The sequence below is a fragment of the Lepus europaeus genome, chromosome 4 (genome assembly GCF_033115175.1).
Source record: "Lepus europaeus isolate LE1 chromosome 4, mLepTim1.pri, whole genome shotgun sequence".
NCBI classification, from domain to species: domain Eukaryota; kingdom Metazoa; phylum Chordata; class Mammalia; order Lagomorpha; family Leporidae; genus Lepus; species Lepus europaeus.
The window spans coordinates 90,112,490-90,139,682 of NC_084830.1; the positions used below are offsets into that span (position 1 = coordinate 90,112,490).

The 27,193-nt window shown below is 37.9% G+C and overlaps 1 protein-coding gene across 2 annotated transcripts in view; it reads left to right on the top strand.

Annotated features, from left to right (window-relative positions):
- TCEA1 (transcription elongation factor A1) overlaps nucleotides 1-26,382 on the top strand; it is a 65,174-nt gene extending 38,792 nt beyond the window's left edge. Inside the window, exons 4-10 of one of the 2 annotated variants that reach the window (XM_062188495.1) lie at nucleotides 7,408-7,495; nucleotides 12,204-12,346; nucleotides 13,435-13,491; nucleotides 14,454-14,608; nucleotides 16,654-16,800; nucleotides 23,682-23,753; nucleotides 25,397-26,382. In XM_062188495.1, the coding sequence (XP_062044479.1) occupies nucleotides 7,408-7,495; nucleotides 12,204-12,346; nucleotides 13,435-13,491; nucleotides 14,454-14,608; nucleotides 16,654-16,800; nucleotides 23,682-23,753; nucleotides 25,397-25,405 (671 nt within the window). In that variant the 3' untranslated portion in view covers nucleotides 25,406-26,382. Of the gene's footprint in view, nucleotides 1-7,407; nucleotides 7,496-12,200; nucleotides 12,347-13,434; nucleotides 13,492-14,453; nucleotides 14,609-16,653; nucleotides 16,801-23,681; nucleotides 23,754-25,396 lie in introns of both variants that reach the window. The other variant, XM_062188493.1, reaches the window with a different exon arrangement.
- Nucleotides 26,383-27,193: the final 811 nt, after the last annotated feature.

The window sequence follows — 27,193 nt, forward strand, 5'->3', positions numbered from 1 at the left end:
CCAGGAATTTCGTCTGGGTTTCCCACATGGGTACAAGTATCCCAAGGACTTTCACTGCTTTTCCTGGCACATTAGCAGGGAGCTGGATTGAAGTGGAAGCAGCTGGGACTTGCACTGACCCTGTACATACTTTTTGAAATAGTTAATGAGAAAGTTTAACTTAACAAAAAACTTGCAAGAATAGTGAATGCCCACATGTATTCTTTTCTACATCATTACTTTTTAATATTTGCCATTATTTTATCATAGTTTCTTTATATGTTCATACACATCCACTTTTTTTCTGAACTATTTAAGAATAAATTGAATATATAATTCTCTTTTATATGTATATGTATGTATATATATATTTTAAAGATTTACTTATTTATTTGAAAGAGTTACACAGAGAGAGGAGAGGCAGAGAGAGAGAGAAGCCTTCCATCTGCTGGTTCACTCCCCAACTGGCCGCAACTGCTGGAGCTGTGCTGATCTGAAGCCAGGAGCTTCTTATGGGTCTCCCATGTGGGTGCAGGGGCCCAAGGACTTGGACCATCTTCTATTGCTTTCCCAGGCCTTAGAGAGCTGGATTGGAAGTGGAGCGAACTTGTGCCCATATGGGATGCCAGCACTGCAGGTGGCGGCTCTACCTGCTACGCCACAGCGCTGGTCCCTCTTTTATCTTTTTTAAAATATTATTTATTTGAAAGGCAGTGTTCAGAGAGGGGCGGGGAAGAGACAGAAAAAGGTCTTTCATCTGCTGGTTCACTCCCCAAATGGCCAGAACAGCTGGGGCTGGGCCAGGCAGAAGGCAAGAGCCAAGAGTTTACCCTTTGTCTCCCGTGTGGGTGCAAGAAACATCATTCCCAGGCACAATAGCAGGGAGCTGGATTGAAAGCAGAGAAACCAGGACTCGAATTGGCACCCAAATGGGATGCCAGATCATAGGTGGGAGCTTAACACAGTACACCACAATGCTGGCCCCTCTTTTATCTTTTAATATGTGTCTTTCCTTAGAGTAGGTTTATTTTCTCATGGAATCATAGTATAGAAAACTTTGGAAATTTATCATTGGTGCAGTACTTTGAACTGCAGTCCATATTCCAGTTTTGTTAATTGTCCCAGTTATGTCCTTTATAGCTTCCTTTTTCCTCCATTACAATAAGATCCAGTTCAGGATCACATGTCTAGTTTCCTCACCTAGAACCATTCATAAACTCTCCTCTTTTATGACATTGACATTTTGAACAGTAGAGCTGCTTTTCACCATTTGTTTTTCATAACATGTTCCTTATTTGGGGTTTATCTACTGTTTTCTCAATTATATCAGGTTGTATACCCACAGTTTAAATACTATTTGTGTTTATCTTCTTAAAGTATCACACCTAACCAAAGTGTACACTGTGTAGTTAATTATTTTCCTTATTGTAACTATTAGCTATTTGGTAGGAGACATTTTAAGATCTTAAAACTGTCTTTAACTTTATCAGTTCTTCCTTCTCTCTGCTAATTTTGAATTTATTGATTCTTGCTGAAACCCATTTTTATGGTATTGAAAATTGTCATTTTCTTTTCAGTGATCTTTTAAAATAGGTATTTTTAAATTAACTTATTTGAGAAACAGAAAATATGCTGTTTTACTCCCCAAATGCCTGCAATGGAATCCATCTAAGGCCAAAGCTAGAAGCTGGGAACTTAATCTGTATCTCCTACATGGGTTGTAGGAACTCAGTCATTTAGCCATTACTGCCACCAAGAGTCTGCATTAGCAGGCAGCTAGAGTCAGGAGCTGGAGCTAGCACCAGTTATCAAATCCAGGCACTCTGATGTGGGATGTAGGTATCTTAAGTGCCATCTTAAATGCTAGGCCAAATACCTACCCAGCTGTAATTTTTCTAACTCCTGCACCTCAATATTTATAAATCATTTCACTATTAAGAAGGAATCCTTTTACCTCCGGCTATTTTTCTACTACATATAGACTTACAGATTTCTATTCTGTATGATGGATTGTAATCCATTGCTAATCAGATTTAATTTATTATATATACTATCTCAGATTTTACCAATGGATGCCTCTTCAGCCTGGCTCCTGTGTCCTTTTGAGATGCCCTCTAAAGTTTTTTTTTTTTTTTCCTAATTTTATTTATTTAAAATTTTTTTACTTATTTGAGAGACAGAAAGTGAAAGCTCCATATGCTTATTTGCTACCCAAATGCCCACAGTGTCCTGGGTTTAAAGCCAAAGGCGGGAACAAAATCCAGATTTCCCACATGAGTGACTGCAACATCACTGCCACTTCACAGGGTCTACATTGATGGGAAGCTTGAGTTAGGAGCTAGAGCCATGAATTGAACCCAGGTACTCTGATGTGGGACATGAGTATCTTAACCAGTAGTCTGAATGCCCAGTCCCCATTCGGTTTATCAATTTGTTACATCTGGCATCACAGGTGATATATTGGGCTTATCTCTCTTGTGTGCTTCATTCTTAGAATCAGCCTGTCTCTAAGAAGCTATTGACTATATGGAAGAGACAAAAAGAGTGAACATTTTAAAATTTGAGGCAACAGTGGAAATGAGAAAACTTTTTACAAGAACTTGAAAACTAGGAACTGAAAATTATAAAGCCTGTAAAACTTAGAAAATCTAATTTTAAAAATAAAATACAGCATATGATTATGGTACTAGATTCTGGACCAGAAAAAATGTTTTGCTATGGCAGAAAAAAAAATAGTTGTTGATACACTTGGTCTGTAGACTAGTTAATATTGTACCATTGTTAAGCTTACTTGTTATTTTCTGTGGTTATGTAGTAAATATCTTTATTCTTAGGAAATACCCAGCAAAGTATTTAGGGATAAAACAGCATGATGTTTATTTCGTATTTTCAGATGATCGAAAAGAAAGATGTCTGTGCATGTGAGTATGTGTTTGTGTGCATGTACATCTTGTCTACATCTTAGGAAATAAAGGAATGAGAAAGCAAATGTGCCAATGTTAACAGTGGCAGAATCTGAGTAAAAGGTCTTTGGAAGTTCTTTGTACTGTTTTCTTACTTTAAAAAAATGTAACCTTTTAAAAATATTTCTGTGTATTTATCTGAAAGGCAGAACTTCAGAGAAAGGGAGAGAAGGAGGGAAGGAGGGAAATAGAGAGGGAGATGCCTCTCATCTGCTAATTCAACCCCAAAAGAGCTGAAATGACCAGGTCTGGAGCAGACTAAAGGCAGTAACCAGGAGCTCTGGGTGGCTGGGGCCCAAGTATTAGAGCCATCATCCACTGCTTCCGAGATGCATTAGTAGGAGGCTGGTTCTGAAGCAGAGCAGCTGAGACCTGAATTGGCACTGTGGTATGGGATGTTAGCCCTTATAAACAGCTACTTAACCTGTTGAGCCACAGTGCCAACCCTTTGTACTATTCTTATAATATTTGTGCAGATTTGAAATAGTTTCAAAATTAATTTTAAGTCTGGTCTGTAATGACAAACCAAAACTCTAGGTTTATAGTTTAAATTTTAAATGTAATTGCATTTTTAAAAGTAATTAAAACCAATCATATAGAAAACTGAGTGAGAACTATATATACATTTTTTTTTTTTGACAGGCAGAATTTAGACAGTGAGAGAGAGAGAGAGACAGAGAGAAAGGTCTTCCTTTTTCCATTGGTTCACCCCTCGAAGTGGCTGCTATGACTGGCGCGCTGCGCCGATCTGAAGCCAGGAGCCAGGTACTTCCTCCTGGTCTCCCTTGCGGGTGCAGGGCCCAAAGACCTGGGCCATCCTCCACTGTACTCCCAGGCCACAGCAGAGAGCTGGCCTGGAAGAGGAGCGACCGGGGACAGAATCCAGTGCCCCAACCGGGACTAGAACCCGGGGTGCTGGTGCCGCAGGCAGGGGATTAGCCTAGCGAGCCGTGGCGCTGGCCCACATTTTTTAATGATTCATTTATTTATTTGAAAGGCAGAGTTAGAGAGAATCAGAGGCAGAGAGAGGTCTTCCACTGCTGGTGTACTCCCCAAATGGCTGCAACAGCCGGAACAGGACCGATCCGAAACTAGGAGCTAGGAACTTCTTCCAGGTCTCTTACATGGTTGCAGGGCCCCAAGCACTCGGGCCATCTTCTACAGCTTTCCCAGGCCATAGCAGAGAGCTGGATTGGAAGTGGAACAGCTGGGACTCGAACTGGTACCCATATGGGATGCCAGCTCTGCAGGCAGCCACTTTACCTGCTATGGCACAGCACCAGCCCCCATATACATAACCACATATTTTTATTTCTAGAAAGATGATTTACTTTTGTGGGAGGAAAGAGTGGACATTGTGGTTCTGTTCATTAAATCTTAGACTTACAGAAGTTTTATTTGCTTTTTGTATTTCTTAGAGGCATCTAATTTCAGTTCCAAGTTTTATATAAACTTTGTTGAAAATTTTAAATGTTTATTAAATGGATTTTGGAGAATTGGAGCGGAAAATCATCCTTGGGTCTGTCTCTGAATACAATGATAAGTTAATATCTTATTGGAATTTCTTGTGTTTTTTTTTCTTTCTTTCTTTTTTTTTACTTCAGCTATAATTTTACTTATAATGCAAGTATAGTTAATTGTCCTTTTTTATGAAAATAGTTTGTATTCTATCATAACTGTCATTTTTACTTGCTTCAGGATAATCCATCCAGTGACTATGCCATAACTTTTTTCTAAAGATTTATTTATGTATTTGAAAGTTAGAGTTACACAGAGCAAGGAGAAGCAGAGAGAGAGTGAGTGAGTGAGAGAGGTCTTCCATCCAGTGGTTCACTCCCCAATTGGCTGCAATGGCCGGAGCTGCACTGATCCGAAGCCAGGAGCCAGGAGCTTCTTCCAGGTCTCCCACGCGGGTGCAGAGGCCCAAGGACTTGGGCCATCTTCTGCTGCTTTCCCAGGCCATAGCAGAGTGCTGGATCAGAAGAGGAGCAGCCGGGACTAGAAACAGCGCCCATGTGGGATGCTGGTGCCTCATGCCAGGGCATTAACCCACTGTGCCACAGTGCCGGCCCCAACTATGCTATAATCTAATCTCACCTGGCTATTGTTGGATTTGTTGTTTTTAACTTTATGGCTGTTAGAAATAATGTCTTGATGAACTTCTTTCTAGCCCAGTGCCTTTAGATGATTAGCTATATTTCTAGAAGGTTGACTGTTGCTGCTGCTGCTAGGCAGCACATTTTTGAGTGCTTGAACCATGTTAATCATTGACCTATATTATTCCATTTAGTCCTCACACCAACCCAGTATGGTAGGTGCTATTACAATCCTATTTTATGATGAAGCAACTGAAGTGTATGTTGCACACAGTTGAATCATTGGTGAATGGCTGAGTTGGGATCAGATTGTAGGCAGTTTGTGTTCAGAGTTGGAGCACTTCCTTCCTTGCTGACTATTGTTGGTTGCTTACAGCTCTGTATCAGGTAGACTGTGTCAGAGCTGTGTGGGAGATCACTTTTATTTCTGTATCCTTGCTTGATCTTATTTCATCATCTGCTCCCTTTATTTTTTTTTAAATATTTATTTATTTGAAAGTGAGAGTACACAAAGAGAAGGAGAGGCAGAGAGAGAGAGAGAGAGAAAGAGAGAGAGAGAGGTCTTCCATCTGTTGATTCACTCCCCAACTGTCTGTAATAGCTAGAGCTGTGCCGATCTGAAACCAGGAGCCAGGGGCCTCTTTCCGGGTCTCCCACACAGGTGCAGGGGTCCAAGGCCTTTGGCCATCTTTTACTGCTTTCCCAGGCCACAGCAGAGAGCTGATTTGGAAGTAGAGCAGCTGGGTCTTGAATCATTGCCCATATGGGATGCCGGCACTGCAGACAGCGGCTTCACCCGCCACGCCACAGCTCCAGCCCCAACACCTTCTCCCTTTAAATGAATCCCTGTTACCCTTATCATGTCATTATTAATCTCTGTTTTCTGCCTCACAGTATGATAGTACTTTTCATCTTTGAGATATTCAAGGTGAATTATAGAATAACAGGGAGCAATTAGTAATTGGTGTATACATGTTATAGAGGGCTTACAGGTAACTCTACAGTTGTGATTTGGACCTTTTTTTTTTTTTTTAAAGGACAGGTTTTTTTTTTTTTTTTTTTTTAAGATTTATTTATTTCTTTGACAGAGTAACATAAAAGGCCACACACACACACACACACACAAACACAAGGGGCAGGAGGGTAGGGGAGATCTTGCATCTGCTGTTTACTCCTCCCCAAATGGCCATAACTGCTGGGGCTGGGCCAACCAAAGCTAGGAGCCAGGAGTTTCATCTGGGTATCCCATGTGGATGGTAGGGGCCCTAGTACCATCTTCCACTGTTTTACCAGGCACAGTAGCAGGGAACTGGATCAGAAATGGAGCAGCCAGGACTCAAACAGGTGCCCATATGGGATGCCAGTGTTACAGGTAATGGCTTTACCTGCTAAACCACAGCACCAGTCTTTGGACCATTTTATATTAGTGATTCTCATCTAGATAGTACATTAGAGCTATCTGTGGAACTTTAAAAAACTATGATGCTGTACCTCACTGTCAGAAATTCAGATTGAGTGGCTCTGGATTGGAGCTTGGCTTGAGGATACATTTAGAAGTCCCATAGGTGATCCTGATATCCTTTAGAATACATGATTTCTGTATCCTATCCAGAGATGTGAAGAATTAACTTACATAGCCTGTTTTACTTAGATAAGGAGCAAATACATTAAGTGAAGCGATTCTGCAGTGCACTCAAATATTTTCTCAACCTAGCCTCTGTGGGCAGTTGTGGTTGATTTAAATAAAATGAATCTTTCTAAAATTCTGTGCTAAGTGTTACATTGACTCAACCTGTTTTAAATACATTATTTTACAGTGTCTATTACCTCTTCGAATCTTAAAACTGTGTATTCTGTATTACTTTACAGATCAGTTAAGACAGAGGAGGTGCTGGGTAGGTCTTACCAATCCTGAGGTGTTTTCTGTGAAAATGTTCTTGGTTTATTGTCTCAGAACATTTGTTTATATTTTGGGTGCCACCTTAAATTTTTTGACTTTATGAAAATTATTGAAACAATATTGCTATATATGATTTGTGCTTTCTTTGTTTAAATGACGGTGCTGATGTTTTTCTGTATTCTTTCCTTTCTTTGTTCTTTATATTTTCTTTCTCATTGGCATATGAATTTGTAGTTCCCACCAAATGAGAGAATTTATTTGGGAGTGTTTGGCTGAACATGCATTGTGAAAAATACCCAAGTACATGTGCTAAAAAACAATAGCTTACTATATAAACTTCATTTACTTGTGGGAAACAGAATTTTAAGTTTTGGGGGAGGGGTGATTAATAGCCTATTGACACTCAGTACTCCAGTTGTTTTCTTTTTTTTTTAGCAGTGCTAATTTAGGGATTTCATAAATTTTTTAGATGGACCATCAACAGAAAAAGACCCCGAAGAAAAGAAAAAAGAACCTGCAATTACATCACAGAATAGCCCTGAGGCAAGAGAGGAAAGGTATTTCACTTTATGGAAATTCATTTCTGTTGAAAGTTCTAAGTGCTCCATCACTTCCTGCATGGCTTTATGGTCCCATATCTATACACCTCCTCCTGTTTTTGAATTGTAGGGAACTGGTAATTGTATGTAGATTTTGTGTTCTTTTACAAGATATCCTGAACATTTATAAAAGAAGTAGAAGAAGATACTGCATAAGTAAGAAGAAATTATTTATATTATACTTAATAAAATTTAATTGGGATTGCTGGGATCATCACTGATAGAATCAATAATGAAAAAAAGAAAAAAAAGAATCAATAACCAAGTACTAACTAGGAGTAAAAATTATTCCGTCTATTATTTCATCTCTTTATCACATTTCTTCTTTAGACTTACTTCAGCCCTAGATTTCATTCTCCTTTTTATCCTTTCTTTCGCCTTACAAATTTAGCTATTTATCATAACTCAAAATCTGAAATTCAGAATTGAAGGGTTCAAATTGTTCCTTAGCTTCTATGCAGTCTTTGCATTTACTCTTTTCTGTCTCATACCTTGCACTGTGCAGTGTCCCTTGTGTTGTCAGAATAGGGGATATACATAAGTAATGATTATAAGTGGCCTTCAGAAAGTTTATGAAAAAACTATGCATGGATTTCAATTTTTTTGCATCAAAATAAACTTAGTTCTGTTTTCCAAAACTTTTTGAAATAACTTTGTATCAGTACTAACTGTACTTGATATTAAAAATGGTAAAAATGGTAGGGTTAAATAGCAGTTTTTAATAAAAATTTATGCAGTTTTTTTTTTTTTTGGGGGGGACAGGCATAGTTAGACAGTGAGAGAGACAGAGAGAAAGGTCTTCCTTCCATTGGTTCACCCCCCAAATGGCCACCGTGGCCGGCGCATTGTGACGATCCAAAGCCAGGAGCCAGGTGCTTCTCCTAGTCTCCCACGCGGGTGCAGGGCCCAAGCACTTGGGCCATCCTCCACTGCCTTCCCAGGCCACAGTAGAGAGCTAGACTGGAAGAGAAGCAACCGGGACTAGAACCCAGAGTACCAGCGCTGCAGGCAGAGGATTAGCCTAGTGAGCCATGGCACCAGCCTATGCAGTTTTTTTCTCTTTATTTTGAAATAATTTTACTTTCAGAATATTGCAAGAATGATACAAAAAGACATTATGCCTTGTATGTCCCTAAATACATCAGTGTATTTTCTAAGAACTTGTATATTAATCTGGAGTAATTCCTGTCTATTGTTATCTTTCATGACCTTGATATTTTTTGTTTTGTTTTTTTAACTTCTATTTAATATAAATTTCCAAAGTACAGCTTATGGATTACAATGGCTTTTTACCCCCCATAACTTCCCTCCCACCCGCACCCCTCCCATCTCCCGCTCCCTCTCCCATTCCATTTGTATCAAGATTCATTTTCAATTATCTTTATATACAGAAGATCAATTTAGTATAAATTAAGATTTCAACAGTTTGCACCCCCACTGAGTACTAGTTATAACATTAATTCACATTGGACAACACATTAAGGAAAGAGACAATACATGAGGAGTAAGTGCACAGTGATTCCTGTTGTTGACTTAACAATTTGACACTCTTGTTTATGATGTCAGTAATCACCGTAGGCTCTTGTCATGAGTTGCCAAGGCTATGGAAGCATGTTCGACTCTGATCTTATTTAAACAAGGTCATACTCAAAGTGGAAGTTCTCTCCTCCCTTCAGTGAAAGGTACCCCCTTCTTTGATGGCCTGTTCTTTCTACTGGAATCTCACTCACAGAAATCTTTCATTTAGTTTAGTTTAGTTTTGTTTTGTTTTGCCAGAGTGTCTTGGCTTTCCATGCCTAAAATGCTCTCATGGGCTCTTCAGCCAGATCCGAATGCCTTAAGGGCTGATTCTGAGGCCAGAGTGCTGTTTAGGGCATCTGCCATTCTATGAATCTGCTGTGTATCCCACTTCCCATGTTGGATCGTTCTCTCCTTCATTCTAGGAGATAGTATTAGCAGACACTAGTCTTGTTTATGCGATCTCTGACTCTTAGACCTATCATTATGATCAATTGTGAACTGAAATTGATCACTTGGACTAGTGAGATGGCATTGGTACATGCCACCTTGATGGGATTGAATTGGAATCCCCTGGCACGTTTCTAACTCTGCCATTTGGGGCAAGTCAGATTGAGCATGTCCCAAATTGTACATCTCCTCCCTCTCTTATTCCCACTCTTATATTTAACAGAGATCACTTTTAAGTTAATTTTTGTTTTTGTTTTTGTTTTTTTTTAAAGATTTACTTTTTATTTCAGAGGCAGAGTTACAGAGAAAGGGAGAGACAGAGATGTCTTTCATCTGCTGGTCCACTCCCAAAATGGCCGCAATGGCCTGAGCTAGCAGTTCCGAAGCCAGGAGCTGGGAGCTTCTTCCAGATCTCCCACATGGGTACCGAGGCCCAAGCACTTGGACCATCCTCTGCTGCCTTCCCAGGCCATTAGCAGGGAGCTGGATCAAAAGTGGAGCAGCCAGGATTCAAACTTTACCCATATGGGATACCAGTGCTCCAGGCAGAGCCTTAGCCTTCTATGCCACAGCACTGGCCCTGACCTTGATATTTTTGAAAAGTACAGACTGTAACTTAGGATTTTTAAAAATATTTCAGTTGTGTTACATTCAGAGTTATTGATTTAATTCCTTAAACATATAAAAGTACAATTTTTTTTTTTTTTTAAACAGGCAGAGTGGATAGTGAGAGAGAGAGACACAGAGAGAAAGGTCTTCCTTTTTGCCATTGGTTCACCCTCCAATGGCCGCTGCGGCCGGCGCATCTCGCTGATCCAAAGCCAGGAGCCAGGTGCTTCTCCTGGTCTCCCATGTGGGTGCAGGGCCCAAGGACCTGGGCCATCCTCCACTGCACTCCCGGGCCACAGCAGAGAGCTGGCCTGGAAGAGGGGCAACCGGGACAGAATCCAGCACCCCAACCGGGATTAGAACCCGGTGTGCTGGCGCCACAAGGCGGAGGATTAGGCTGTTAAGCCACGGCGCCGGCCCAAATGTTTTTTATAGTTTTGTATACTTAAGTTTAGACACAGAGCCTATCCTCAAAAGCATAGAGTTAGCATGTATGAAAACTGATAAAGTGATTGGTATCTACCTACCCGTATACAAATGAACACTTAAGGAATTAAAGAAGACTGGAGAAACAAGTCAGGGGTTTAATCTAAAGGAAGGTAAGAGGTTCAGTCTAAGTGACTTGTAACTGATCAAGGTTCTGCATTTTGAGTGCAAAAATTTGAGAAAGTTACATGCTTAAATGCTTAAAAAGAGGCACCAGAATGTAAGAGTGGGGCCCGCAATAGTAAAACTAGTGAGGAAGAGACTCCATCAATCTGCCCAAGCAGTTTCTAGTGGTTGGGCTAGGCATTTGGCTACAAGCACAGAGAAGCAGAAGTACTTAAAGTATTTATTATATGGTTTTTAAATTTTTTGACATTGCTTTGTTTATTTATCACTGACAGGCACTATAGTACATAGTGAATTACAAAGAGGAGTAAATCCTAGTTTGTACTCTGACAAAATAGTCTACTTGGGAGAATGTAGGAGAAGTCATCATGTACAAACCTATATGCAACCAGTACTTTGGGTATATCAGAGAAAGCTTCAGGAGGGAACTGACTAAAGCTAGAAGGTTTAGCTGACTGTCTTACTCACAGTGACGTGTTCCTAAAGCTTAACAGTAATTGTATTTTAGGAGATGGCAGCATTATAGCAAATCAGATCTTTGGAGAGAGGATGATTTAATCTGTTTTTGAGAATGCTTATGGTAAATGTGTGTGTGTGTGTGTGTTTTAAAGATTTATTTATTTGAAAGAGTTACAGAGAGAGAGACAGACAGAGAGAGGCCTTCCATCCAATGGATCACTCCCCAAATGGCTGCAACAGCCGGAGCTGTGCTGATCCGAAGCCAGGAGCTTCTTCCCGGTCTCCCACGTGGGTGCAGAAGTGGAGCAGCCGGGTCTCGAACCGGTGCTTCAGGCCAGGGCGTTAACCCACTGCGCCACAGCACCGGGCCCTGGCAGATGTTTTTAATTTGGTAAAATGTAATTGAAAACAATATTTTGGAAAGAACTTATTTTACTGAAAACCTAATATAAAAAGTTAATCAGAAGCAATTGCAATGATTAGGTTGACTGGAAAGTTAATAAACTGTCCTGACATCCAGATTCTGTTGATACTACTGAGGAGAAATTTAAACTTTTTAATTTCATATTCCCACAACTCATTTCTCAGTGCACGTGGCTTTTATTCTGAAGAGAGTGTCTCTTTGGAACAAGGTTTTTTAAATGTTTTTTCCTTGCCTCTTCTTTCAGTTGAAAGCTGCCATATTCTCTGGTCTCATCCATTCAACTCTCATCCTGAAACCAAGATCTGTACTTTGCACTTACTGAACTGTATATTTTCTTCACTCAAAATATTGCTTAACTTTTAAAAGGAGAATCAAGGTGCAGTAGTTACAAAGACATGAGACTTAACTTTTTACTAAATTTTAAAATTTTTAACTTTAATTTTGCATACAAAAATTTTTGTCTCATGAAAGTCATTGAAGTACTGTCATTATCTAGGCCAAAATATTTTTCATTTTGAGAATGGTAGTAATGTTACATTCAAAGCATTTTCCTTGCTTTCTCTTTGGTATTTGTGTGCACGTGTGTATTAGTAGCTCCAGTGGCAACGTGAGCAACAGAAAGGATGAGACAAATGCTCGAGATACTTACGTTTCATCTTTTCCTCGGGCACCAAGCACTTCTGATTCTGTGCGGTTAAAGTGTAGGGAGATGCTGGCTGCTGCTCTCCGAACAGGAGGTAAGTTTAGTTTACATTTTTTATTTCTTAGCCTTTGATCACTACCACTACCATCACCACCCCTTGTTGCATCGTCGCATTGAGAGTTGACCACATCTGCTTTACTCAGGAAGTAGTTTGTTGCTAATAGGAGTCCCTGAAGCAAGGAGGAGAAAGCACACTGGGACATCTGCTCATTTCTGAGTAATTTTAAGAAATAGATTGCATTTAAAATATGGCTGTTTTCCTAAATTAATAGTGATATAAACTTTTTGTCTACAAATCTTTCATTTCCTTGCATTTTTCTGCAAACTAATTACTCTGCCCTCCGATTATGAGTTAATAATACTGAATTGGCAAGTCATATATGCATGTGTATATGTATATAAATTTTGTATTCATAGTTTCATTTTCTACTCTTTTTTAAAAGTGGAAAAGAGATCTAAATTTATATGTAGGAACTTAATTTCATGGTACCCAGTTTTAGCAGTAAAAGTTTGGTTTTTAGCATTTCATATACAGGAATGTTTATCAGCTTATCCAAATCCATATCCTTTTTCTTTTCTGTTGTTCTGAACCATAGCTCATCTAACCTGTTTTTCTCCTTACTCTGCCTTTTCTGCTTTGATTCCTTTAGTGTCTTTTTTTTCCTGCTTTCTTCCTAGTTTCTATTTCGTTCTATCCTTTTGAATATTCATATAGGATTCTTCTGAGTGTGCCCATAAATGTGATTGGCAGATGAAATGAATGGTTTCTTTGCATTGAAGCCTGAGTCACAGGAGACAAGACAGTTCTTTCTATAACTTTCTCTACTCTGCTGGAGCAACCAGAATTTATGGAATTGTGAAATGAGGAATTGCCTGCTAGATCAATTACTTCCCCACTCCTGAGGGATAAGGAGTCATCAATGCGGGAGCACTGTGGATATTAGGTGAATCTCAGAGGAAGAGTTTAGTGGGTACTAAGAGACCAGATTTAAATGAAACTGAACTAAAATAATTCTTTGTATAAGGCAAATGGGGTTGAAGAAATAGGAATGCAGTTTAATTCCTTTATTGGAATTTTTTTAATGTTACAATAGCTTGATGATTTTTTATGTCTATTTTTAGATGACTACGTTGCCATTGGAGCTGATGAGGAAGAATTGGGATCTCAAATTGAGGAAGATATCCTTTCTGTATATATTCATAATTGTCTTAAATAATCTAGTAGGTTAACTGTAGTTTTTTCTTGTGGTATAGAATTCAAAGGTTTACTCTTCAGTTTCTGTGTTGATTGCATTGTTTCAATTGGAAAGAAGAAGGGCATCCAGGTCATTTTATTTCTTTTATTTTTCCTGTCCTTTAAAAGCACACAGCATCAATGTTATTTTTATTTTTCTGCCTTGCAAATTGAGAATATCATATTTTATTTTAAATTGTCTAAAAGGGCATAGAAAGCACACACACAGGTATGACTTTCTCGTATCAGGACACCTCAGCAGAGCATACACAGCTGACAGAGCTCATATACCAGAGAGCAGTGTGTTCATGGTGGGGCCCCATGGAAAGGGCTCCAGGAGATAGTCTTTCATGGGAGTCCAGGAGCAAGGAAGCATCCAGGTGACAGTGTGACTGGTGCTGTCCTTCATGAGGAGACAGCCCTGTTGGGAAGGGAGCTTCTCTAGAACTCAGTCTCTGCTGTGGCCTATGTTTTGTGTAGAAGAACCTGCTAAACTAGCTTCTTACTGAGCTGGGGGAGGAGATGAACCTTCAAGGTCACAGTGAATAGTGTCTTCTCAGGAACTCTGTGGACTTTGAGCCTTATTATCCTTTGTAGAATTCACATTTGAGTTAGCTAAAGCTGTGTAAGTTTAAGTTCTTATACTTTTTGAAAACCTGGTTGGTTTGCCTGTTTCTGGCATTACTCATTAAGAAAAAACCATTACTCCTTCATAGTGTAAAAGTGCTATTACTATTACTTGCCAATCACAAATCAAGGAATCAGACAAAAACCATTACTTGTTTTTAATTTAATCTAAGATGGAAATGATTTTTGTGCATTGCATAGAAATTTCAGGAATTCTTATTTTGTTAGGAAAAAATGATCTTGATTTTATAATTAATTTTTTTCCTTAATAGCCTAGTACCTATATACCAAGAAATAAGGAATACAGACATGAAATACAAAAATAGAGTACGAAGTAGAATATCAAATCTTAAAGATGCAAAAAATCCAAATTTAAGGAAAAATGTATTGTGTGGGAATATTCCTCCTGATTTATTTGCTAGAATGACGGCAGAGGTGAGTTTGCTTCATATAAAATTTCCATAATTGTGATACTATTATGTCAGTGTCAAGTCTATTTAAAGTACTATATAAATACTACATATATAATAAATTGCTATTAGCAACATTAGACAAGTACTTAGGATTATTGAATCTGTTTATCAATACTTATCCCTTCTACAGCCATTCATTGTTGGGTGATTGCATTAAGTTATTGTCTAAAAATGTGTTTTACCTTTCAATTCATGTAGAAACAAAGAGTTGAATCTCATTGCAAACAGACCCTGTAACTTCTAAGTCATTTTCATGGTTAAACACTATAAAATTGGTCACATCTTACTGATTATTCACTAAATTTATATAGAGAATGACGGAAAAAAAATTCATAGACATTTGTACACATCACTATTCATTGGCAGTGGCTATAGAGTATCTATAATCTTAGTATTTCATTAAGCATCCAGAGAGTGAGTTTATCTTTCTATACATCTAATAAAAATTGATACATCTTTAGAATTCACTTTTTGGAAGCCTCATTAAGGTAATTCAAAATTTTCACAAAGTAGGGAATCATAGTGTCATGAGACCACATATATCTATCAACCAAACTGAAAAATTTTGAGAAATTATCATCCTTTCTTCTATTTTTTTCTTCTTTTCTCTTGAGTTATATTCATGCAAATCCAAAACATTATATATTTTTCTTAAATACATTGTCATTACCACCACATCTAATAAAGCTAACCATTCCTTAGTATTATCTAACATGTAATTGAAACTCATATTTTCCTAATTGTACATTTACTTTGTATCAGGATCTAAAGTCTGCATTTTACATTTAGTTCTGTTTTTTAAGGTTTTCTAATTTTTAAAAAATATGAAATTTCTTTTACCCCTCATGACTACCATACTCCATCTCACTCCTGATTTTTTGTCCTTCATGACCTCAATCTGTTGAACAAATTCATTTATATTTTTTCTTCCTCATTATATTATTTAATTTTTAATTCCCTATCTTTTCTATAAACTTGAATCTAGTTATATAGGCATGATTACATTCAAATTCATTTTTTATTCTCTGCATAAATACTTCCTATGTGATGTTTTTTACTTCAGTTGCGACACATCAGGATGCACAGATGTTTTGTTGCTCTGTTAGCATGCTGAAATTTGTCAGTAGGCCTGGGTTGTGAAAGACTGAGGCCTTCATTGTAAGGTTCTCAATCAGCCTTTCATCTGGTGGTTTCATCCTCTGATCCTTGCCTGAATTGATTATTTTAGTAGGACTTGCATTCAGTGATATCTAAACTTCTGTCATTCCTTTCACATTTATAAGCTTGATTTTTTTGGTAAAGAAGTGCTTCCCTTTTATAAGCTTGAGCTGTTGTTTTAGATGGAAGAGTCAGAATGAACGTGGAATTCTTTCTCTTTAGTTACCAGATAGCAGAAAGAGGAGTTGGTGCCCTAGTTTATGCAAGTGGTGGCTTTTGTTTGGTTTTGCATGTGTGTGCTCTCTCTAAATATCATCAAGGACTTGTGGCTTTTTATTTATCCTCTGGGGATTGTTTCTTTTTAGTAATTTATTGTGATGTTTGAAGAAAGTGTCCTATCTTTGACTGTTAAGAGTTCTGGTGTCCATTTGGCTCATTCATAATAGGCTTGCTAGCTTCTGTGCTTTCTGGTACAAGGTGATGACCTGGCATGTCCTGGGCAGTTCTTGCCTCAAAACTGGAATCAGATATTCCTTCAAAGTTGCCTAACTCCTCTTTAGGGCACAGTGATATTTAGAGACCACAATCTGGGTACCAGAGGTACTTGTTGCTGTAGATTGAAATTGTTCACAGCCTTTGAAGAGTACTCAACTCCAGTTTTCATATGTAGACTTGTAAGTATTTGAAGAATTTTTAAAAGAAGCAGATTCTTACATGTCCTGTGAGGAAAAATGTTGATTTTATAGAAAACTTGAAAAGTGATTTTGGGTCTGTTAATTGTGAATAAAAGCATTCGGATATGGATATATGTGTATCTGTAACTGAGTGGTATCGCCACCTCCCTAATAGGAAATGGCTAGTGATGAGCTCAAAGAAATGCGGAAAAACTTGACCAAAGAAGCCATCAGAGAACATCAGATGGCCAAGACAGGTGGAACGCAGACTGACTTGTTCACATGTGGCAAATGTAAAAAGAAGAATTGCACCTACACTCAGGTTTGAGATTTTTATAGACTCTTATTTTCATAGTAAGAATGCTTGCAACTCCTGTTTCAAAGCACATAGCAAAGATACTTAGCAGTAGTTGGATATTTTTCAAGAGGAGATGTGATCTCTTGACATAAGAATTCTTTCTTATACTGATTCCAGTTAATTGAAAGTAAATAGATATTTTTATACGTTCATTGCAGTAGTTACTTTGAAAGGTATATCAATTAAATAAAATTTATAAAATACAGGATGTAATAAAATGGACATGTTCTTTTCTGAGAGTTTATAAGCATTTGATTATTGGTTGCTTTGTAAACAGAGTACAATACATTTTGATTTTGCGGGACTATATAATTGAAAGAAAATTCTTCACTTTCTGTCATGTGAAATGTGGGTACTTTAGGCTTAACTGGCTTCCAGATATTTTTTTCCTTTCTATGACTCACTGATGATTTTTACATTTATGATATAACAAATCCTTTAGTCCTTCAACAGCTGAAGAGAACCCTGTTGCAGTAGTTTGTTATTTTAGTTGTACGTGTGTAAGGGAAATTATTTTTTTCTCTATCTAAATTTCACATGCCAGCTAAGTTATTATATCTATAATTCACTAAACTCAGTATTTTACCCTTAAAGAACAACTTAAATTTTAGAGAATTTATTTTTTTTCACTGTTAGAAAATTAAGCACTTTAACAGCACTAAGTTCTTTAAATTGTAGAAAGGAGCCTTTCCTTATTTTTGGGAGTTTTTACATTTTCAAGGTTAAAAATTCAAAAGACACAAAAGATTATGAATGGAAAATTCCCCTCGCAACTTTTGCTAATAGCGCTTTATGTCCCTCCTGGAAGTAAAGCAGCATTATTAGTCTGTTGTACAGCTTTCCACATGTTTTGTGTGTACACATACAAAAAAATGGTATTTTTTTTTTTTTAAAGCTTTGTTTATTTGAAAGTCAGAATTATACAGAGAGAGGAGAGGCAGAGAGAGAGATCTTCTATCCGATGGTTCACTCCTCAATTGGCCACAACGGCCGGAGCTGCGCCGATCCGAAGCCAGGAGCCAGGAGCTTCTTCCAGGTCTCCCACGCAGGTGCAGAGGCCCAAGGACTTGGGCCATGTTCTACTGCTTTTCCAGGCCATAGCAGAGAGCTGGATCAGAAGAGGAGCAGCCGGGATTAGAACCGGTGCCTATATGGGATGCCAGTGCTTCAGGCCAGGGTGTTAACCTGCTGAGCCACAGCGCTCCATGTTTTCCTGTTTTCTAAACACATGTGGCAGAATATTATGTGAGCTTCTGCCTCTTTTTAAAATTTTTTACGGGTGTATCTTCATTTTAAAATATAGTTTAACTAGTCTAAACCTCTTTATCTCTTTTAGTCACCATTGTGGATCTGATATTTTAGTATTTCATTTTGTAGACATTTTATTACTGATAGTTACTGAAATAGGTCAACATACAAGTAAAGTAGTCTCAGGAAATTCTGAGTTTGAATTGTTCTACTTTGTTTAGTCAGGTAGGAAAATCTCAGCAATAAAATTTTATCCCCAGAATGCTACATGGTGGAAAGTATTAAGTATAAATAGAAAGATATTTAAAAGTTAAGCCTTTTGGGGCCTGTGTTGAGGCTCAGATGCCGCCACTGATGATGCTGCCATCCCATTTTGGAGTTCCCATGAGTCCTGGCTTTTCTGCTTCTGATCCCAGCTCCCCGCTAACATGCCTGGGAAAGCAATGGAAGATGGCCCAAGTGCTTGGGCCTCTGCCACCCATGTGGTAGACCAAGATGGAGTTCCTGGCTCCTGGCTTCTGCTTGGCCCATTCCCAGCTGTTTTGGCCATTTGGAGAGTGAACCAGTAGATGGAAGATACTCATTCTCTCTCCCTCCCTCCCTCCCTCTCTCCCTCTCTCCCTCTCTCCCTCTCTCCCTCTCTCCCTCTCTCCCCCTCCCTCCCTCTCTCCCTCTCTCCCTCTCTATTACCCTGCCATTAAAGTAAGTAAATAAATCTTTTTTTTAAGTGTTAAACTTTCTGAAAGCAAAGTAGTTATATATTTACATAATGGATTATAAAATAGCTAAGATAAACATAAATGTCAGATTTTTTTTCTGTTAACAGAAAGAACCTAATCAGTTAATATGATTTTTGTAGGACCAAAAAGACTGTCTTTAAATAGAAAACTTATGAACTTCATATGAAAATGACAGAGGTGAAAAGAACTAAATGTGATTCTAAGTTACTATGTACCTACCACAAGATTTAAAATTTTCACAGAGAGCAAAAGATTCCTCATATCTACTTCTGGGACTCCAGACATCAATATTAAGTATATGTAAAACATAGCAGAAAGACTTTTCAAGCAATTTTTGTCTGAAGACCTTAAGTAAGCAGAATATGGCTATTTTGAAAAGAGTGCTTCTTTACCTTCCTTTTGGGTTTTTGCTTTGAGTTATGTTTCCAATTTATGAATCTCATGAAGCTTCTGACTTGAGATTATGTTAAACTAGATTTCATCATCTCACACTAAATTGAAATATACCTTATTCAAAATGCAGTATTGTTAATATTTTGGTTTTTTGCCATAATTAGAAATAACTTTTAACTTTAATAATTCTTTGTCATCTTCCTCAGGAATGTATAGTTTATAAGAAGAATCTTTCTGTCTTTGAGACCTTTAGTTCTAGTAATTATTTTTAGGGGAGAACTTCAGAAATCTGTACAGGGTGTGGTGCAATGGGTTAAGCTGCCACTTGGGCGCCCACATTCCATATTGTAGTACCAGTTTGAGTCCTGGCTGCTTCACTTCTGATTCAGCTTCCTGCTACTGTGCCTTGAAAGAAGCAGATTATAACTCAAGTATTTGAATTCCTGCTACCTATGCAGATGACCTAGGTGGAATTCCTGGCTCCTGGCTTCTTCATGTCCCAGACCCAACTATTGTAGCCTTTTAGGAGAGTAAACCAATGGGTGGAAGATTCCCCACCTTCTCTTCCTCCCTCCCTCCGTCCCTCCCTCCATCCCTCCATCCCTCTCTCCCTCTCTCTCTCTCTCTCTCTCTCTCTCTCTCTCTCACTCTCACTCTCACTCTCACTCTTACTCTTTCAAATAAATAAAAAATCTATAATGCAGGTTTTTAAAAATTATGTAACTTTTCCCCCAAGTTCTATCTTAATTTCCAATAAAACGCTTTAAAAATCTGTGTGTGTGTGTGTGTGTATGTGTCTATGTCTGTGTAGAGAAGGAGAAAGAGATCTCCCATCCACTGGTTCCCTCCCCCAGTGGCAACAGCCAGTGCTGGGCCAGGCCAAATCCAGGAGCTAAGAACTCAATCCAGGTCTCCCACATGGCTGGTAGAGACCAAACTACTTGAGCTATCACTTGTGCACATAAGAAGCTGGACTGGAAAGCAGAGTTGAGATTTGAACCCACACATTCCACTATGGGATGCAGGCGTCTGAAGCAGTGACTTAACCTATGTGCCAAATAACCACCCATCTTTTTAATTTTTAAGAAAATTTTTGGTTATGGTAAGATACACATAACCTAAAAATTACTGTCTTAAATTTTAAGTGTAAGTTGAATAATAGGTGATACACAGTGCTGTGAATCCAGTCTCCAGAACCTTTCCTCTTGCAGAACTGATGACCATGGCACCACTTTGTACTTTCTGTCTCTTATGAATTTGACTATTCTCTGTCTCCTCCTGTAAGTGAAATTTTGCAAGTGAAATTTTTCAGTGTTTGTCTTTTTTAACTGGCTTATTTGACCTACTGTAATGTCCTCAGGGTTCATCCATGTTACAACATGGTCAGAATTTTCTTCCTTTTTTGGGCTAAACCGTATTCTGCTGTATGTACACACCACATTTTGTTTATTCATTATTGAACACTAGCATTACTTCCACCTTTTGGCTGCTATAAATAATGCTGCTGTGAACTTGTGAATACATACACTTCTTTGAGACTACTTCATTTCTTTTGTTTATCTGCCCAGTAGTAGAATTCTGCATCAGATGGTCAAGTTGTTGTTTTGTTTTGTTTTGGTTTTTTTTAGAGCAATTTAATAATATCCGCTTAGAGGGAGTTTGAAAATATAGAAAAGTATGAAATGAAATGAAAAAAAAAAAAACAAACCTGGTGTTAAATTGGAAAAGGCATAGAAAATTAATTAATTAAAAAAAATATTATGTAGGATCTCTGTCTTTAATGTGCTGTACACTCTTATTCAATGCTATAACTAGTACTCCAACAGTATTTTTTTTCACGTTGTGTTGCTATATGGGGGCAAACTGTTGAAATCGTTACCTAATATATACTAAACTGATCTTCTGTATATAAAGAGAATTGAAAATGAATCATGATGTGATTGGAAGGGGAGAGGGAGCAGGAAAGGGGAGGGTTGTGGGTGGGAGGGAAGTTTTGGGAGGGGGAAGCCATTGTAACCCATAAGCTGTACTTTGGAAATTTATATTCATTAAATAAAAGTTTAATAAAAAAAAGAAAATATAGAAAAGTAATAAGTTTAAAAAAGTACTTACATATTTATTTGAAAGGCAAAGCTGCAGAGAGAGAGATTGAGACAGGGAGATCCTCTATCAGCTGGTTCACTCCCCAGATGGCCACAACAGCTAGCACTGGCCTAGGCTAAAACCAGTAGCTTCTTCTGAGTCTCTGATGTGGATGGCAAGGGCCCAAGCATCCTGGCCATTTTCCCCTGTTTTCCCAGGCCACCAGCAGGGAGCTGGATCAGAAGTGGAGCAGCTGGGACACAAACAGGCACCTGCATGGGATGCTGGCATTGTAGGCAGCAGCCTACCCCACTTTGCCATAGTGTCAGCCCCCAGAAATTTTAAATCATCAATTAGTTTGTCATACAGAGAGAATAATTATCACTACTTCATTGTCTAAGACATTTTACAGTTTTTTTCCTAACTGTAGTTAAAGCTAAATACTGTACAAACTTTCTGTATAGCTCTTTTTACTTACCTACTATAATATCAACATGTTCCTCCTAATTATTTACAAATCCCCTTTGTAGCCGTCTTAACAAATAATATTCCCTCAGATGGATGTTCTCTTACTTCCCTGTTAGATATTTAGGTTGTTTACAGTATTTGTGCTATTATAAAATTACACTCTGGAAACATTCTTGCCTACAGATCCTTTGTGTTTTTAATTACCATCTTGGAATAGATCAAACATCATCAAGTTCTTAGGTTATAGAGGATGGGTATTTAATATTCCTACTTTCTTGCTGCCTTAATTATTTTTAACTCCTTTTTTTGGAAAAAGAAAAGATTTATTTATTTATTTTGAAAGAGTTACAGAAAGGCGGAGGCAGAGAGAGATCTTCCATCTGCTGGTTCACTCCCCAAATGGCTGCAATGGCTGGAGCTGGGCTGGTCTGAAGCCAGGAGCCAAGAGCTTCTTCCAGGTTTTCCAGGCCAGCGCAGGGGCCCAAGGACTTGGGCCATCTTCTACTGTTTTCCCAGGCCATAGTAGGGAGCTAGGTTGGAAGGGGAACAGCTGGAACTCGAACCAGTGTCTGTAAGAGATGCTGACATTGCAGGCAATGGCTTTTGCCTGCTATGCCACAGTGCGGATCCCACTGCCTTAACTTTTAAAAATGTTGGGGCAGTTATATTTGTCAAAATGAAATATTCTTTTATTATTATTATTATTATTATTATTATTTATTTATTTATTTTAACAGGCAGAGTTAGAGACAGAAATGTCTTCCTTTTTCCGTTGGTTGCCCCCCCAAGTGGCTGCTACGGCCTGTGCGTTGCAGCCGGCGCACTGCACCGATCCAAAGCCAGGAGCCAGGTGCTTCCTCCTGAGTTTTAGATCTTTGCTAATTTATAAGATAATGTTGATATATGTTTAAATTTACATACTCTGTGCTTACTGGTGAATTCTTTTTCTTATTTACTAGCCATTTATAATAAGTATTATGTCTGGCCAGAGCCGTGGCTCACTTGGCTAATCCTCCGACTGCGGTGCTGGCACCCCGGGTTCTAGTCCTGGTTGCTCCTCTTCCAGTCCAGTTCTGCTGTGGCCCAAGAGGGCAGCGGAGGATGGCCCAAGTGCTTGGGTCCCTGCACCTGCATGGGAGACCAGGAGGACATACCCAGCTCCTGGTTTTGGATCGGCGCAGCGCCGGCTGTAGCAGCCCTTAGTGGAGTGAACCAACGGAAGGAAGACCTTTCTCTGTCTCTCTCTCACTGTCTATAACTCTCTTTGTCTCTTTCTCTCACTGGCTAACTCTGCCTGGCAAAAAAAAAAAAAAAAATATATATATATATATTATGTCTGGCTTTAGATGATTTTCCCACTTATCTGGGATAAATTAAACATGACACATAAACAAGTAAAGAACTGAAAAAATGAACTTTGAGCACCGCGGCTCAATAGGCTAACCCTCCGCCTGCAGCGCTGGCACACAGGGTTCTAGTCCGTTCGGGGCGCCGGATTCTGTCCCGGTTGCCCCTCTTCCAGGCCAGCTCTCTGCTATGGCCTGGGAGTGCAGTGGAGAATGGCCCAAGTGCTGGGGCCCTGCACCCCATTGGGAGACCAGGATAAGCACCTGGCTCCTGCCATTGGATCAGCGTTGTGCACTGACCGCAGCGCGGCAGCTGCGGCGGCCATTGGAGGGTGAACCAATGGCGAAAGAAGACCTTTCTCTCTGTCTCTCTCACTGTCCAATCTGCCTGCCAAAAAAGAAAAAAAAAGAAAAAATGAACTTTGGAAATAATACTGTGCACTTTTGGCGTGACAGCTTATTTGAACTTGTTTCAGGTTCTTTATATACTTTGTTATGGTACTGTTGTGGTTACTGTATATTTTTATGTAGAATATGTTAATCTGATATTCATTTGATTTTGCTTCAGGTGCAAACCCGTAGTGCTGATGAACCGATGACCACATTTGTTGTTTGCAATGAATGTGGAAATCGATGGAAGGTATGTTACCCTGTTGAATTCATATTATACACATTTATAATAGAATAACTTCTTCCCATCTTTTCATAAGTATACCTAGATATCTTAAAATAGGTACACACATGCTCACACTGTCTAAAACTCTGGAAATCTGATTAAGTACTTGTAATGTACTATTTTGTCCCCTTCTTGAAAATAGAGTATATACTTGATTTTTACCACCTTAATCTGTTTTGATGCAGGAATAAATGTTAAGTGTTCAAGTACTTTATCAGTCCTGTATATGTTATTTTCATTAAATTATCTTGAGTCTTCTTTGTCCAGAAAAATCTGCACATGTTTATTTACTACCTGTTTAATAGATTATGATTCTGAAAAATTTTCTTTACCTGTCGAAATCAAGCCCAATGATTTTAGTGTTTATTTTAGTAATTACAGTTGAGCACTGTGGTGGTTTATGTCTTGGACTTCCAAGCTTTCATATTACCTGTGTATTCTAGAATTAGCCCCACTCAGGCAAATTTATGTCACTTAATTTTTGAGTGTTTTTTCTGAGCTATAAAAACAAGATTTAAAATTAGAGGAATTACACATTAGCCCACAGAACACTTTATTATTAATATGGATGGAGATGTTAGGGATGTGGGGTTGGGGTGGTTTGGAGCTATAGACTGTTTCGAACTATTTATCTATTATCGCTAAACTATAATTTTCTCATGTAGTAAATATAAATATTATCTGTATTTCAGTTGTGATGAGGAGTAAGGATGATAGATTTAAAATGCCTGAAGATTATCAATGTTCAAAAAATACTTGCTATTTTATTAGTTTTTGTGAGCTTTGTACAAGATTCTTTTTTTTATCCTAGTTATACTTAAACATTTCAGTTTAATGCTCACTTGGGTTATTTTTGCAGTTTAAAGCATTTTCTGAATATCAGAAGTAAATTGGGAGCCAAATATCTTCCACAAATTTGGCTTGGGAATTTGGCCCTATATGCTATTTAAGGGATGGGGCCAGTACCTATTATTTTATGTACAAAGATTTTGTTCTGTACAGATATTTGGAATGTCTTCATGGTTAAAAACAGCGTCTCCCACCTTTCTGAGTTGGTAGAAATTTTTTACGGGTCTTAGAGAGGGACATTAGCCTTTTCTTTATCCCATTCTGTTTAACAAGCTTGGCTTTTCCAGAGAACTCTCTCAGATTTGTTTTGTGTGATATATTATCATCATCATATTATGAGTGTTTACAGTACATTTTGTTTTGATTACAGAGAGTTGCTGCAAAGTTCTGACATAGTACCTATTGTATTTAAGAAAGTTAAGCTTAATGTAGAAAGCTGATGCCTAAGACAGAATATTCTAGAAGTTAAAATTTGGAACTTTTTTTTAACCTGAAACCATTAAAAGACATACTTAATAAAAAATGCTAGAAATCTTTTAACTAGTTTTTCCTTTTAATTATACGTTCTTATGAGTCTAAGTTGGGAAAGCCAAACACTTAATATAGGTTGACTGTTTTATGTGAAAAATATAACATATTTAAAAAAAAATTTTGGTTGGTTTAAAGCAGTGTAAGATATATGCTCTATTAAAGGAGGGGAATATACCTCCATTGTTTGTATTTAAAAGCCTAACAAAGTATTTCTTCTTTTTTGACAGTTCTGTTGAGTTGGAAGAATTGGCAAAATATCTGGACCATTAAGAAAAAGAATTTTGTAATTAGCTTTCAAGCTAGGCCAAGCAACTAGTTTTCCTGCAAAACAAATTTTTAAAACAACGTACATCCCTTGGATTAATCTGTTTTCAACTGAACATCCCTTCCTTTAAATGCCTTTTGTAGTCAGATCAGTAGGGCCACCATATATTAATTGTATGGCATCTGTTTTATAAGTAAGTTGACATTAAACTTTCATCAGTTAAACTTTCAGTAATTTAAGGTTTTTTTCTCCTTAAAAAAAGTTCTTTAACTTTTACATTCTGAAACATACACAGTAGACATTTTCTGTCAATCTGTTAACCCATAAATGAAAATTACATTGTTTTCTATATTGGCATGTACTTACACCAGATATTACAGGAATATAAAAGGTAATATAATTTTAAGTTTACCAAATATGATGTGTATTCAAATGATACTTGACCAGCTTATCTAAATTGTATATAATATTTGAACTAGCACATGAATTTGATTTTAATTATTCACAAGCCTGGGATAATTAGATATTATTTTGCATCTGTAACTAACCATGATCATCATTTCTTGTAATTTCTTGTACATGTATATTACTTGTTCTTAATAGATTTTACTTTTGGAAATATGACTTGACTTTGTTGAAATCAGTTTGGTTTTGTTGTTTATTTACCTGTTTAACTTTGTAGTGTATTTTAGTTTTGCAGAAACCACCTTTGTAATTCAGTAGGATTTTCATAAATGCCCTCACAGGCGAGGAATAAAAGCTTCAGATGATATTCCCCCTTCATGGGAAGACATGCTGAGAATAAAATATTAGTATCTTAGTATAGTATTGTAAACAGCTCATGACTCAATTTTGATTTGGACATTTATACTGACCAACGATTAAACGTAAGGATTGTACAAAATGATTAAAGCTGTGGTCTTTAACTATAAAAGTTGCTAGAAAATATTTTTGTCCTGAGTCTTATTTGCTAACTTTTTGTTACATGATGATGAATAAGGTTGTTGAGCAAACTGAAAATATGGACTATCACAAGTAGTTTTATGATAAAATTAAGTGTTACTTTCTATTTAGATAAACACCATTTGCTCCTATCAAAATACGGAAAAAAAAAAAAGTGTACCCTTGAGTATACTTGTTGTAGAATATCTTAAGGCCACTGTGGCAAAGTCTGTGTTCCATTGTGCTGGATGCATTCTATCAGACATGTGTAGAAAGACTTCGGTATGCGCTTTGCACTCTCCTTTGCCCTCCTTTTCCCATTTCCTCCTATAAGTCATTTTGATGTATTAGAGAAAACATTGAAAGGGCCCAGCAGTACACCTGTGCTTTGTCAGTTCACAGATGAATCTTCTGTTTTTATCATTTTAAAACCAAAACAAGTTTTTGACAGAGTGAATTTAAGAATAATAAAAATAGTCCCACTTTTAAATTAAGTGATCCATTTTAAAATTTGTAATTCAATAAAGATTTTTGTTGTTATTAAGTATGTATGACATTTTGTCATTTTTATTTACCCTTTGTTAAAAATTTACCCTTTCTTAGAGCTGTGGTGCACAGTGTTAAGCCTCTACTTGGAACACTGGCATCCCATATTTGAGTGCTGGTTCAAGTCCTGATCCAGTGCTCTGCTAATGTGCCTGCTAAGGCAACAGAAGATGGGCCAAGTGCTTGGGCCCCTGCCTGCCATGTGAGGGGCCCAGATGGAGTTCCTGACCAAGATTTGTCTTTGGTAACCATTTGGGGCGTGAACCAGCAG